This window comes from Aythya marila (assembly GCF_965140915.1).
Source record: "Aythya marila genome assembly, chromosome: 13".
NCBI lineage: Eukaryota > Metazoa > Chordata > Aves > Anseriformes > Anatidae > Aythya > Aythya marila.
In genome coordinates, this window is record NC_139054.1 from 681,931 (window position 1) to 695,207 (window position 13,277).

At 52.0% G+C, this 13,277-nt stretch overlaps 2 protein-coding genes across 5 annotated transcripts in view; one reads left to right on the top strand and one right to left on the bottom strand.

Moving 5' to 3' along the window:
• OPHN1 (oligophrenin 1) overlaps positions 1-7,814 on the bottom strand; it is a 57,851-nt gene extending 50,037 nt beyond the window's left edge. Inside the window, exon 1 of one of the 4 annotated variants that reach the window (XM_082771021.1) lies at positions 7,587-7,813. In XM_082771021.1, coding sequence (XP_082627147.1) covers positions 7,587-7,740 — 154 coding nt within the window. In that variant the 5' untranslated portion in view covers positions 7,741-7,813. Of the gene's footprint in view, positions 1-4,038; positions 4,178-7,586 lie in introns of those variants that run through there. The other 3 variants (XM_082771024.1, XM_082771022.1, XM_082771023.1) reach the window with 3 other exon arrangements.
• Positions 7,815-8,319: 505 nt separating this feature from the next.
• YIPF6 (Yip1 domain family member 6) lies at positions 8,320-12,278 on the top strand. Its single transcript, XM_082770772.1, has 7 exons — positions 8,320-8,415; positions 9,016-9,144; positions 9,698-9,776; positions 9,876-9,918; positions 10,817-10,942; positions 11,050-11,207; positions 11,905-12,278. The coding sequence occupies exons 1-7, from the start codon at positions 8,368-8,370 to the stop codon at positions 12,021-12,023; spliced, it is 702 nt and encodes a 233-aa protein (XP_082626898.1). The 5' UTR covers positions 8,320-8,367; the 3' UTR covers positions 12,024-12,278.
• The last annotated feature ends 999 nt before the right edge of the window (positions 12,279-13,277 follow it).

The window sequence follows — 13,277 nt, forward strand, 5'->3', positions numbered from 1 at the left end:
AGTCTGTGACTCAAAACAAAACCAAAAGAAAACTTCGATATCACCAACACAAAACTGAGAGGTTTCCAAAAGCATTTTCCTCATAATTATCAGGTGCTGGTGTAATAGTTTTGTGCAGTTTGTTGCAGTTTTCACAGTTTTAAACCTTCGTTTAATGCTTAGTAAGAAAAATAATTGCTGCCTGCTGAATTTCGCCAGCAGTTGCAAAGGACCTTTCATTCTGGGGTGTTCAATATCCGTAAAATAGAGCTATCTGCTCATAGGAAAAAAGTTTGCCATGTCTTTTCTATGAACACCAAGGTTCTTCAGGCTGCACAGAGACTTTGTAGCTCCCAAAGCAGCGCTGAGCAGCAGCGGCCGCAGCGACAGGGCCCTGCTCTTGTGCCCAGACACCCACAGCAGGGGCGGCAGCGGCACTCCCGTGTGCAGCTCCTGCCGCAGCTCAGCCTGGACGCACACCTGGGGACCACGTTTTGGAGCTCTGCTCTCCTGCCAGGCCGGGCACAGCACCAGTGGAGCAGCGCTGCCCTGCCAGCACCGTGCCGCAGCACCGCACCAGCCACCCATGGAGTGCCCGCGGGTGAGTGGGGAAGCCACATCTGTAGTTACCAGCGTGCGACCAACAGAATTAATAGCTCAAATATTCAAAAAATTTCTCAAGAAAAAAGCCAGAAAAGCTGAGTCTTCGTACGGTGACTCAAGAGGAAACTCTTTAGTCAGCAGCAGCACCGCTGCGAGCCCATGGACACATTACAAAACATGGATAACACCCACATCCTTCCAGGGAAGGAGCCAAGAAAGGCAACAGAAGATGGATGAAGAGCTGCAGGCATGTCTTGTGCAGCAGAGGAAAAAATACAGAAACACAACAAAACAAAAATACAGAAACACAACAACAAAATTTTGTGATTTGCCTGTTGTGACAATGCAGGCAGCTGAGCTCTCACGAGACAGTGGTGCACCCTGATGTGCTTCCCGTGCAGGCAGGCGGCTGCATGCCCACTGGCTGTGCTCCTCGCCACGATGGGCACTGCTCCTCCGCAGGGGCACGGCCATGCATGGTGCCACACGGAGCAGCGAGCTGCATCCAGCCAGGAGCCAAATCCAGCACATGCACAGCAGTGAGCCCCGGAACGGGGGCAGATATGCCTCGCAACTGGAGCACGCAGATACTGTGCAGGCTCCTTTTCCTTCCTGCCTTCATCTGAAGGTTAGGTTTTGGGGGGTGACTCGCTTTGTTTTGGTTGTTTGTTTTTTGGTTTCTGGTTAAGGCACAGCTGTTTTAGGTTTGTACCACCTTGGGACCTTCAGTTCTGTTCCCAGTGCCGAAAGCCCAGGAAAAAATGAGAATCTTCACTGCCTGCTGGGCTGCAGGGAGACTCCCCTCCTCCACCTGCCCCAAGCATGCTCCACAGGAGTGGAAAAGCTCAACAGGGAGAGCTGTCAGTGGCACGTGAGCTCAAGTCTGCTGCGTTGACATAAAGACACAGAAAGTATTTTGCAAGTTGAGCACGGCTCCAGAAGTGCTCTAGGGCACGGGGATTTTGAGTTCCCACTCCCAGAAAGGCAGGGAGAGGTGCCGAGAAAAAAACGTGACGTGATTTTTCAGTGAAAAGAATCAGGTTTAGTGCTATCTTTACACACATCCAACTCTGTCGGTAACCCCAACACCAAAGTACTTCATTACCACTTCTGTAGCCGGCGCGGTTTGGTAGCACACCGCAGGACGCTGTGGTCTCCCACACGCAGTCACTGCGGGCTCTGCGCGTGCCGCCAGGTGCTCCTGCTGCCACCCTGCACCAGCGCGGCACAAAGCCCCAGCCCCGCAGCACGGCCACGCTCAGGAGCACGTGGCTGTGCTCAGAGCCATAGGACTGGCATTGTATTACTGCACGCCTGTCCTTGGAGAGGAGAAACATGCAGGAAATCAACGGTTCTTGGCGAAATTAGCATGCCCCTGACACCCTGAATTTGAAGGGTGTACGTGGTTTAAGGCTAGGAGGTGTCTATGTCTACACAACACGTCCCCTAAGCAATTTACTGCTTTTCAGCTGGCCTGCTGTCTTTTCAGACAATGACAGCTGAGAAATTAGGAGAAAAAAAATAAAGTTATCTATAGTAACTACTTGTGGTTCTGGAAACCTTCCTGTAGGGACCAGGACAAGCGTCAGAAAGCAGTGGCTGTGATAACCCAGCAAGGAAGGAAGGAATTTTCTGCATGTGTCAGCGAGCATCTGCCCAGCCGTGGCTGGAGGAACCTCACAGCAAGGACGGAGAAGACAAGCAAGGAGCGGAGAAACGCAAGCAGCTATTACTGCTAGAGGAGAGTGATGTATTTTCCAGCAAGTCATTTTTCCCCTGCTAAAGTCCAGAAACGGCTTAACACGAACTGCTGGACTGTAGTCTGCTCCAGGAAAAAGGGGGAAGGAGGGGGAAGGTGTCCCTTCAGCTGGGGACATCCCGCAGCAGCTCTGTTCAGGAGACTTCAGCGGCAGGTCAGAGGGACAGCCAGCAGATTGGGGCCTCTCTTTATTCTCTGTGGAGCCTTCCCAGACTCCCTCAATTTCCAAGGCCAGCAGCAGGTCCGGACACCTGGCTGAACCCTCCCAGCCCCAGTCTGGGTGGCTGCAGTCAGGCTCCCCGCAGTGCCTGACACCAGAGATCTCAGGAAGCAGCGAGTAAGCTGGTTGTTTTTCCCGATAACGGGTCCCTGAGCTGCTGCTTCCCTGCTTTGGGAGCCTGGTCTGATCCTGCACCCGTTCAGGTCACGGCCCAGGTGCTGGCTGCTGCTGGAGGCCCATGAAGGATGCAAGCGGAGGGGAGAGGAGCACAGAGCAGCTTTTAACAAGCTGGATGGGTTTGGTGGCAGCCGTACCACGATCCTGGACGCAAGAGCAGCCCCCGCTGCTGCCGAACCGGTGGCACCAGAGGCTGTTCACACCCGTCCTGCTTGGGCTGCAGGCTCCCCGAGCACACTGGGCAGCTCGACGAGCGGCTCTCCACGAGACAGAAGGGCTCTGTGCATCCACACGGAAGGTTTCTGTGCACATCCTCGTTAACGTGCCATATGCTGGCTCACAACTAAGCTGTCTTTGTGGGGCAGGATATTTCCAATGCGAGCGCCTCAACGCCCAGCTCTGCGGAGCGCAGAGCTAATGTTTGCCCAGACAGCTCCCGCAACGAGGGGCATGCATGGGACAGAGCTCCTTCCCCTTCCTCCCTTTTCCAGAGAGCTTTGGCTTTGTTCACACACGGGCAAAACCCAGTATCTGGATCCAAAGCACTGCACCAGCAGCCAGAAACCTTATCTCTATGGATTCAAGCCTTTGTCTACAGATTTACATGAAAGAGCACACGGGTTTTCTGCAAGAATCCAACAGACCACTGCAGGGCTGCTTTAATCTCGTTAAAGTATCACATTTTCTTGACACGCTGCTTTCCGCACTCCAGAGCACTGAATCCTCAAGCACCGTACTGACGGCAGCATCGATGTTTGCTGAGAGCAGCGCTGACGGCTGCAGCCCCGTGGTGGCTGCCCGGGAAGGCAGCACCTTCCCCGCCAGCAGCCACCCTCTGCAGAGCCCATCCAGCCTCTGCTGTTGCTGGCACCCGTGTGCTCTGCAGGCACAGACACCTCTGCACGTCGTTGCGTAGCGCTGCCCTTCCAGGACAAAACACTCCCGCCGCCTGCAGAAGCTGATTCACCGGCATGCAAATTCACGAGCAACCCTCACAACTTTATGGCACACAGAAACAGATCAAAAGCACTTATGCAACACGGGCATGAGAACTCAAAGCTCTTCCAGCTCCACAAGCTAGCCTAGACCACTGCAGCACTCACATGTTAGTAAAAACAGCCTCCACTTGATATTTATCATGCTCCATTTGATTGATAATTGCAGGAGAAGATCAAAGACCAGGGGAATGCTTTTGCACAGATAAGCACACAGCAGAATGCAGCAAGCAGAAGAGATTCCCCCCAAGTAAAACAGCATCTTGAGCCGTGGAAAGAAAGTGATATAAATAAACTATTCTTACAGCTACGATGCTGCCTAGTCATCTGCATCCTAGCACACCTGCAGCTTGCTGATTTTCAAGGAACTGTAAGATTGCAGAAAGAACAGACCCAATTTGTCAGGCGGGTAGTAGTGGCTGGCAGTCCAGGGGAGACAGGCGTACGGTGCCGTACAACAGGCAGCCTGAACACCTTTCTTTGCCTTTTAAGCCTGAAAGGAAAGCGACTGCACTTTGAGCCTGCCACGTGTTGCTCCGTCAGCCCTCCCTGGAGAGGTGAGCGCAGGCACCGCGCACCTCAGCTCCTCTCCCTTCCGACCGGCCCCGTAGCTCGCACTGGGGCTCAGCATGGCCCTGGCACCTCCCAGGGGCCGAGGCAGCTCCAGCACCGTGGCAGCCCCCAGCACAGCCGCCTGGGGCCTCCCCACTACCGAGCCCGTGCCCCCCACAGCCGGGCTGCAGGGGTGCTGTGGCGGTGGCAGGGCAACACGTCCAGGAGGAACGCGGTCACTTGGCTCCTCCAGCGAGTCTGAGTGCTTCTGGCACGAAAAGGAAGGGATACGGCCAACTTTGCAACAAAAATCACTCCTATTTCTGTCGTGAAGTAACCTTTTTTTTGCTATCTTTGACTTCTGGCTGGCACAGGACTGCCTCCTCCAGGGGCACCACGTGCGTTCTCAAGCCTGTTCCTAAACAAGTCCTGCAAGTACCTGAACGACTTGTTTGAGAATTTGCGTTCGAGGTCACCTATTAATTAGCTACAAATACGGTACCAGTGAATCGACCTACCGGCAAACGTGCTGCAAAAAATAAAGTCAGATGCCCTCCAAAGATCTTCAAATGGAAGTCACTGAATTACCAGAGAGCTGCTGGAGGCCTGGCTTGTGCTGTTTGCATCGAAGTGACACTGAGTAGGGCAGTTTTGGGCTTTGTTTGCTTTCTGCTTTAGCCCCTAGAGATTCTGCTAGAAGGCTCCTGCCTAGCAGGAAGGTGGCTGCTAGATTTTCTCGCCCACCAGGTAAGTTGAGACAACTCTCACTTTCCAAACCAACACGATCAGCAGCCGAGAGACGAACACCACACGTCTCCTAGCAGACAACTCAAAACCACCCCGCGTGCGGGCCATTCTGTGAAGTCACACTCACTTGGTTTTGCTATTACTTGGCAAACAGAAAACGAAAGGCCACTTTGGGCAGTTTTGGGTTTTTGAGCCGAAATGAGGACTGTTCCCAGCAGACCACGCAGAGGCCGTTTCCCCAGCGCGGGGAACCACGCTCTCCTTGGCACGCTGCGCAGACGCTGCCGCGCTCAGGTAATTCAGTCACAGAATCATCTGGGCTGGGAGAGGCCCCCGAGACCACCCAGCCCAGCCTCTGACCTAGCACTAGCAAGTCCTCAAACTCACGAGGGCAGCAGGAACTCAAAATTTCCATGAGTCTGCGCAGAGCAGGGGACTGATCTGCTTGAAATCTTGTTTCACTTCGTTCGCCAGTCAGACCAACGCCACAGAAACCTTGCAGGTCCCCAGAACTCTGCCCTCAGCCACTGAATCCGTGCCCCCATCAGCCTGGCCAAGGGCTCCAGTGGCACCACACCGTGCCCAGGGAAAGGCACAACGCGAAGGATCGGCATCGGCTGGGGCTCGCTGTTCGCAGCCCGGGTCCCTCGCGCATCGCTCCACCTCCCTCCCAAATTTTTTTTCAACCCCACCCTCAGAGGCACTTTATTTTTGAAATGTTAATGGCAGCTGTCGATTACAGACAAGCGAAAACCTGTTGTGTTCTCCCGTAAATACTAATTGTGAGTCTGCGGTGACTGCTAATGAGCGTTCTGGGACAGAAACCTCACAACTCCGAGCCTTCAGATAACAGGTCTAATGAGAGCAATCACCCTAATGAACGCTGCACCCTTAACGAAGGACTCTCACTCTCCTGGCAGGGCTGCCATTACCTTTGCCTCGCTGCTGCCAAGGGACACGTCCCACAGCTCCACCAAGGAGCAGGGATGAATCATCCCTCACCGGGAAGTGGGGCTTAATGACCTCAGGGTGCTCAGGCAACGAGACAGCTGCTGGCCCCAGAACCCTAACTACAGCCCTACGTGGGCAGGATTCAGAGGGGAAGACACCAGCATTTTTGCTACCACGGATGCGGTGGGGTTGGCCGAGCCCGCCGGTGGGTGGGCAGCTCCCTGGCACCCTCCCCACCTGTCCCCAGCGGGCCGGGGCGCTTCCTGCGCCTGTTTGCTCAGCTTCAGCCTGGAAGACAAAACGAGAACACGCCCACACCACTGCAGGCAAGAAATCCCAGGTTTCCTGAGTTCTGGGGGGCAAACCCACTTGGTGAAGGCGGCTTCTTCCTACTCTTCCCTTCCTCCCTCGCCAGCCCGTTTGCTGGAAGGGTTTGCTGAGCCAGCAAAGCCCAGCGCGGCGTGCACCCAGCGAGCTCGCACGAGGGCTTGTAAACATTAAAAAGGGAAACTGTTTTGACCAAAGCAGTTAGGAAAGAGCAACGTATTTACATTAACAAAGAGGCTTGTTGAAATCCTTTTTATTTTTTTTTAATTTTGTTCGCCCTGGACCAAGCAGAGATTCAGGGATTTCTTTTGCAGAAGATGAGCATCTTGCAGACCAGCAGCGTCTGCTGTTTCAGTCACACTGGCTTTTGTCATCGCTGTTTTCCAGATGGGCAAACACAGGCTATTCCAGTCATGGCCTTGATAACAAGGAAGCTCTGAACAAAAGGGCAGCATCTAAACCTATTAATACCAACTAGAAATCAACGAGCAGATGAGGAAAGCAGCCTATGAGCAGACCTTGCACTGCAGATATTTGTTTTTGTCTTCACTTGGTCTGATGCAAGCACAGCATTTACAGATACTGCTCTATCGTTTCTGGCTGTGTTTTAACATGCTTCTGAACAAGGGACCCCCGTAATGTCACCACCAAAGTCTGCATTTACATGGATACAATTCTCACTGTTATTTAAAACTAAGGGGAACAAAAAGGGGAAAAAGCACACAGAAAGATGAACTACAAGGTGCTTCTGGTGTGCCATCCCTCGCTCCAGCAGCAGGCCATGCCAGGGAAGACCCCGTGGGGAAGAATTGGGCAGTGCCACCCCCAGCCCCGCTCCCCCTGCTCTGCGGTGAATCCAGGCCACCGGGCACCCCCCCCAGACACGGGGCTGCTCTCCCCAAGCAAACACCGTGCCCGGGAGCCTTCAGCAGGCCGGGCAGCCGCTGTCCCCGAGCCCAGGGAGGCGGCACTCACACGGGGGGCTGGTTCTCCCCCGGTGGGTGCTGCCGGCAGGACCTGCCCCAGCCCGGGACCCCCCGGTGGGTGCTGCCTCCTGCCCGCGCCCTGCCAGCCCCCCAGCCCACCGGCCTTGGCACCGGGTGGGCACACGGGGGCTGCGCTGAGCCCCCCGGAGCTGCCGTGGGGCTCCGCAGGGCTGCGTGCAGCTCCCTACAGCTCCCTGAAAGCGCCCGGCCCGCGGCACCCCGGGGGGCGCACGGCTGGCAGGGGACGGAGCCCCCGGCACCCAAAGGACCCCCGGGACCCCCCCACTCACTGCGGATGGCGGCGATGAGCGCGTTGCCGTCCTTGATCACGTCCTTGATGAACTTGTTGGTGCGCTCCAGCTCCTGCTCGTAGCACTTGAGGCGCTCTCGGAAGTCGGGGCTGTCCAGGTAGCAGTCGCTGAACTCCAGCGGCGGGTGCCCCATGGCTGCCCCGCGGCCGGGCGGGACGGGACGGGACGGGAGGGACGGGACCGGAGGGAGGGGAGGGGACGGGAGGGGAGCGCCGCAGCCCGGCCCCAGCCCCGGCCCTGCCCGAGCCCCGCCGGGAGCCGCCCCCGGAGCCGCCCCCGGAGCCGCCCGGCCCCGCAGCGCGACCCCCGCTTCCGGGCGGCGGCGGAGCTGGGAGATGTAGTCCCGGGCGGGGGGCGGCGGGCGGGGGGCGGCACCGGGACCGGCCCGGCCCCAGCAACGGCATCGCCCCCAGTAACGAACCCAGCCCTATTAACGGCTTTATCCCCATTAACGGCTTTAATCCCATAAATGACTTTATTCCCGTTAACAACTTTATTCCCATTAACGATTTTATTCATATTAAGGGATTTATCCCCACTAACGGCTTTATTCCCGTTAACGCCGTTCTCTCTCGGTTTGTGCACAGGGCCCCGGCCCCGACCCCCGGCCCCGTCCGCCCCCTGCCGGCCGTGCTCCCCCCCCGCCCCCCCCGCCCCCTCCCTCCCCGTTGCCAGGGACGCCGGCGGCGCGTGACGCGCGGGGGGCGCCGCGCGCGGCTGCTGACGTCACGCCCGGCTCCACGTCGCCTCGGCAGCCAAGATGGCGGCGGCGGAGGGCGGCGGGGCCGGGGCGGCCGCGGGGCCGCTGGTGAGAGAGGGGCGACAGGGGGCGGGTGGGGGGCTCCGAGGGGCCCTGAGGGGCTCTGAGGGGCCGAGCAGGGCCGGTGGGGGCGCGGCCCTCGGCTCTGCCCGGAGCAGGCCCCGCTGTCAGGGGGCTCCTGCCCGGGGCCGGCCCCGAGCTGCCCCGCGGGGTCTGCTGTGGGGGGCCCGGTCCCGTTGCTGCGGCTGCTGGGCGCTGTGCTGCCCACAAAGCACAGGTTTTATGCTTCGTTCAGCTACCGGTGCTTACAGAGAAGGGAACGGCAGGGTACAGGCACTGGGAGCAGCCCCGCACTGCTCCTGTTGGGCGCCTGGTCAGAGCGAGCAGGTTAAACCAAGCAGACTGCCTCGGCTCTGCTGCTGATCCGAGTATTTAAAAGGCTCCTTTCACTGTGCTTTAAAAAAGCACGACGTAAGAAGCCTTTTAAATACTGGGATCTTTAGCTTTAGCTCCGAGCATTTCTTTCACCATAGACCCAGCTGAAAAACCCGTGAACAGTTTGTGCGGTTGGTTGGTGTGTCCTGAATCCTACAGCCGAAGCGGTTGGTTTGTATTTCCCCCGCCCTAACGGCTTCACCCCTTGCTCAGTTCGCAGGCCTGGCAGACGTGTCGATATCGGAGGACATCCCGGTGGAAGGGGAGATCTCCGTGCCTGTCGGGTCGCACTCCCCTGACGAAGATTACTCCACGCTGGATGAACCTGTTAAGGATACTATTGTGAGTTCGTATTCCCTGCTTCTGTTTGCAGTAAAACCTGTGTTTTCCTGTTTTCTTGGGCCATCTGCTATGCAACTCTGTATTTTCGCATAATTCTGTTTGATTTATACATCTTTAAAAGTTTTATTGTTTTGTGTGTGTGTGTTGTTTTTTTTTTTGAGCTATACGTATAAAATCAGTTCTCACGGGTCATAAAGCATTTGAATTGCAGCCTCAAAGTTTGTCTGATCCCAAAATCTGTGGAAGGGTAAAAGCCTCACATGGAACATGGGATGAGACCGTCCTGACTAACAGGATTTTTAATTAATTTTCTTAGGGGAGCAAATAAATTATTTTTCTTAATTGGGTATTGTTAGAGTAAATGATACATCTGTGGTCGTTAAGGAACGTAGGAGATTCAGCGTTGTTTGTTGCAGAGGATGCTACAGAAATTTTTGAGTTGGATCCTGTCTTGATTTACCATCGATAGGGCTTTACTTTCCGTCTTTCTGTGTTTGGTTGAGGTCTGTAACTTTTATGAAAAGGCAAATTAAAAGTTACTGCTTTATTTCAGATGAGAGACCTAAAGGCTGTTGGGAAGAAATTTGTCCACGTCATGTATCCGAAAAAGAGTAGCGCGCTCCTCAGAGACTGTACGTACAAGCTGAGTTGGAAGAGGGTGCTTTGTTACTTTCCTAACAATTGAGCATCGTTCTGTGATGTTTATGTTTGTTTTTTTCCTCTGTCTCCAGGGGATCTTTGGGGCCCTTTGGTGCTTTGTGTGTCACTAGCACTGTAAGTACTGATAAGCAGTGGATTTTTATTGTTTTAGTCTTTGACATTGGGGAAACAAGAAATTTGGAATTTCCTTTTACATGTGTTGAAAACAAGTTCTTCTGATGCTGTTTAGCTTTTCTACAGTCTTTTTAGGTTTTCTTATAAAATGTACTTTGAACACTTGAAGCCCCTTAGGACCTCCCATCTTTAAATTTAGGATTTAAGGGTGAGCCCTCCCTCACCCTGTCTTAAGAATTTTACTGAAAAGTGTTCTGATTCTGATCGTTCTTGATGCTAACACGTTTGGACGACTTCTTTGACCCTAATCCGTAGGTCCAAACGTACATCTGAGAACTGCTGTGTTTATGCTATGTACCCTGGAGGACTGATGGAAAAAAAAAGCTTGTTGCAGCAGTTCATAGACGGGAGATGACTATGGCTCCTACGTGCTCAGTGTACTGAAAACATTCAGTAAAACATTGTTAGAGCTTTATCAGAAACAGATGGTGTAACTGAAGTTTTCAGGTCTACGTGTGCCTATCTTACACGTGTGTTACAATCTTACCTTAAGGCATACCTGTTTTTGTCATGCAGTGCCTTCTTTGAGAGATGACCAAACTCTCAGTAGTTTAATTTTTGTCATCTTTTCTGTTGTCTTGTTTTTTTCTCCTGTGTATACTTGCACGGTCCTCAGAACAAGTACACAAGTGAACCAAGGTGCCCTCTATTGGGCAGCAGTCCTTTTCTTTTCCTATACAAAATTCAGGATACCAAAAATAAGAAAGCAGATGAAAAATAATTGGTCTTCAGCCTAGCTAGGGGCTGACATCACAGCTTCCTATTGTCGACTACTCCAAGTTTGCAAAAACTCAGTCATAAGTTGGAATTAACTCATTATATCCGTTACCTACAACAGGATGCTGCAGGGTGGATCAGCAGATAGTAAAGAAGACGGAGGGCCGCAGTTTGCTGAAGTCTTCGTCATCATCTGGTTTGGTGCAGTTGTCATCACACTAAACTCAAAGCTGCTTGGAGGGACTATGTGAGTGCTGCTGGTGTATAGGAGCAGTCAAAATGCTCCAGTTTATGGAATCTTCGGTGATGTTTTGATCTGACTGCTTTTTTTCCGTTTCTCACCCTCCTTTCTAGATCATTTTTTCAGAGCCTGTGTGTCCTGGGTTACTGCGTCCTGCCCCTGACGGTGGCGATGCTGGTGTGCAGGCTGGTGCTGCTGGCAGGTTCCGGGACCGTCAGCTTCATTGTTCGTCTCATCGTCGTAATGGCCATGTTTGGTTGGTCGACGTTAGGTGAGTGCTTTGTGTTGTAGCGCTGTTGTGCACGCTGAGCATTTCACAGAATCACAGAACTGTTTGGCTTGGAAGAGACCTTAAAGATCATCTAATTCCAACCCGCCTGCCATGGACAGGGATGCCTCCCCCTAGACCAGGCTGCTGAAAGCCCCATCCAACCTGGCCTTGAGCACCTCCAGGGATGGGGCATCCCCAGCTCCTCTGGGCAGCCTGTGCCAAGGCCTCACCACCCTCCTAGTAAAGAATTTCTGCCTTTGCCTTCCATTTGCCGATGCTCCTCTTGATTTTTGTGGTCGTACACAAACTACCCTTGATAGGAGGATGGTAATTTAATATTAAACTTAACGTGAGACTCCGAGGTATTTTATTCCGTGACCTAAGTTAGAAATACCATTTAAAAATCACTAGTCTCATACAGGTGCATTTGCATTATTTCTCCTGTTCTTAATATATGTCTGAATCTTACTACACAGTGTTAATCAGCATTTGTTTTTCTATGTAATAAATAAGTGAATCTTAGTTTTAACTTACAATTAGAGACCATTGTTATTGAACAATGAGTTACCATTTTCTGTCCTTCAGCGTAATTGCAATCAAGATACTAATTCAAACTTGTTAACATCTGCAGTGGATCTTTCTCTTTCAGTTTTATGTTGTTCGCATTTCAAGTATTTTTCTTTTCCTTTGTCACCAGCGTCTACAGCTTTCCTGGCAGACAGTCAGCCTCCAAACCGCAAAGCTCTGGTTGTGTACCCTATCTTCCTCTTCTACTTCGTTATCAGCTGGATGATTCTCACCTTTACACCTCAGTGATGCCAGATCAGAAGAGACTGTGTGATACGGACTGCAAGTTTTTCGTGAACACTGCAGTTAATCGTTGGCTTTATCTCTTATTAATTTATAGAGAGAGATGGTGTAAAAAAGCAGGTTACGGGATAAAGCCAGAGAACTGCAAAATTGGTCATTCGTGTGTTCCTCTTCTTGAATGATACTGAAGTCCAGCTGCTGATTATTTTTTTTAATTAGCCCTGCCCTTTAGTTGTGTTGAATAAAAAATGCACACTGTGACAGGGATTCTTCTGCCTGAGGAATAGAGGGGGAGATCTTGGAACTTCAAGAAGGTGTTAGGTGAAGTATAGGATCACACGACTTAGCAGAATTCTTGCTTGTGCTTGGATTCTCACTGAAGTTGAATATGCCTTATGAAATAATAGAAGTTCATCACTGTTATGTGTTGGTAAGGAAGAATGTGTTTGACTCTGTTCTTTTTCACTTGTAGGGTGGTGAAATGTACATACAGTGCATCATAGGATTGGGAGCTTTCACTTTGAAATCAGATTGCAGCAAAAAATAAGTTGGGTCCAATTTCTTACTAATTAGAGCAGGGCAGAAGGGAACTGTCTTTGCTCCCGTTCATGTATTCTGTATTTATGTTTCAGCCACTTTGCATGTCAAGGGTGTGTTAGCCGAATGCCTTCAACACCACAGCTACAACGACTAGTCCGTATATCCAATGAGGGAGACGGTGTTTACACTGGATAGTTACAAATCTTTTCTTTGCCACTCTAGAGTTAAAAGTTCTGGAGAAGCAGTCAAGACTAATCAGAAAAGGGACTTGGCCATCATATTGGCTCTGAATATTGAAAATGGAAAACTAAGTGTCTGGAGAGCACGAAGTAATGTATATTTAAAAAACAGAAAAACTGAGAAGTTGAAGCTTTGATCTGTAGGATGTTTGGATGCTAATGCGCCAAACAGGACTTAAGTCCAAAAGTTTCAAAGTGGGTTGAAGGAAGGAAAATAAATCGTGACGAAGGTGGTGGCTCTTACGGAGTATCCTACAAATTCCATTCTTAATTGATTTTATGTGACTTTCATTTGGTTGTTTACATGGTCAGTGTTCCAACATAAACACATGCAAAGTTGCATATTGTTTCTTTGTACTTACAATGAAATGTGAGAAACTTTTCTATAGTTTTTTTTTCTAATACTTTTATAAAAGGAGAGGAGGCTTGTTCTCCAGCGCTGTAGGTAGATGTATGTTGCCTGCCTGGAGAACCGTACGCA

Excerpts from the sequence above, each read along its gene's own strand:
- YIPF6 (XM_082770772.1), top strand. The coding sequence starts at position 8,368 with ATGGCGGCGGCGGAGGGCGGCGGGGCCGGGGCGGCCGCGGGGCCGCTG. Across the intron at positions 8,416-9,015 it reads GGGCGGCCGCGGGGCCGCTG|TTCGCAGGCCTGGCAGACGT; the intron begins GTGAGAGAGGGG and ends CCCCTTGCTCAG. Across the intron at positions 9,777-9,875 it reads TAGCGCGCTCCTCAGAGACT|GGGATCTTTGGGGCCCTTTG; the intron begins GTACGTACAAGC and ends CTCTGTCTCCAG.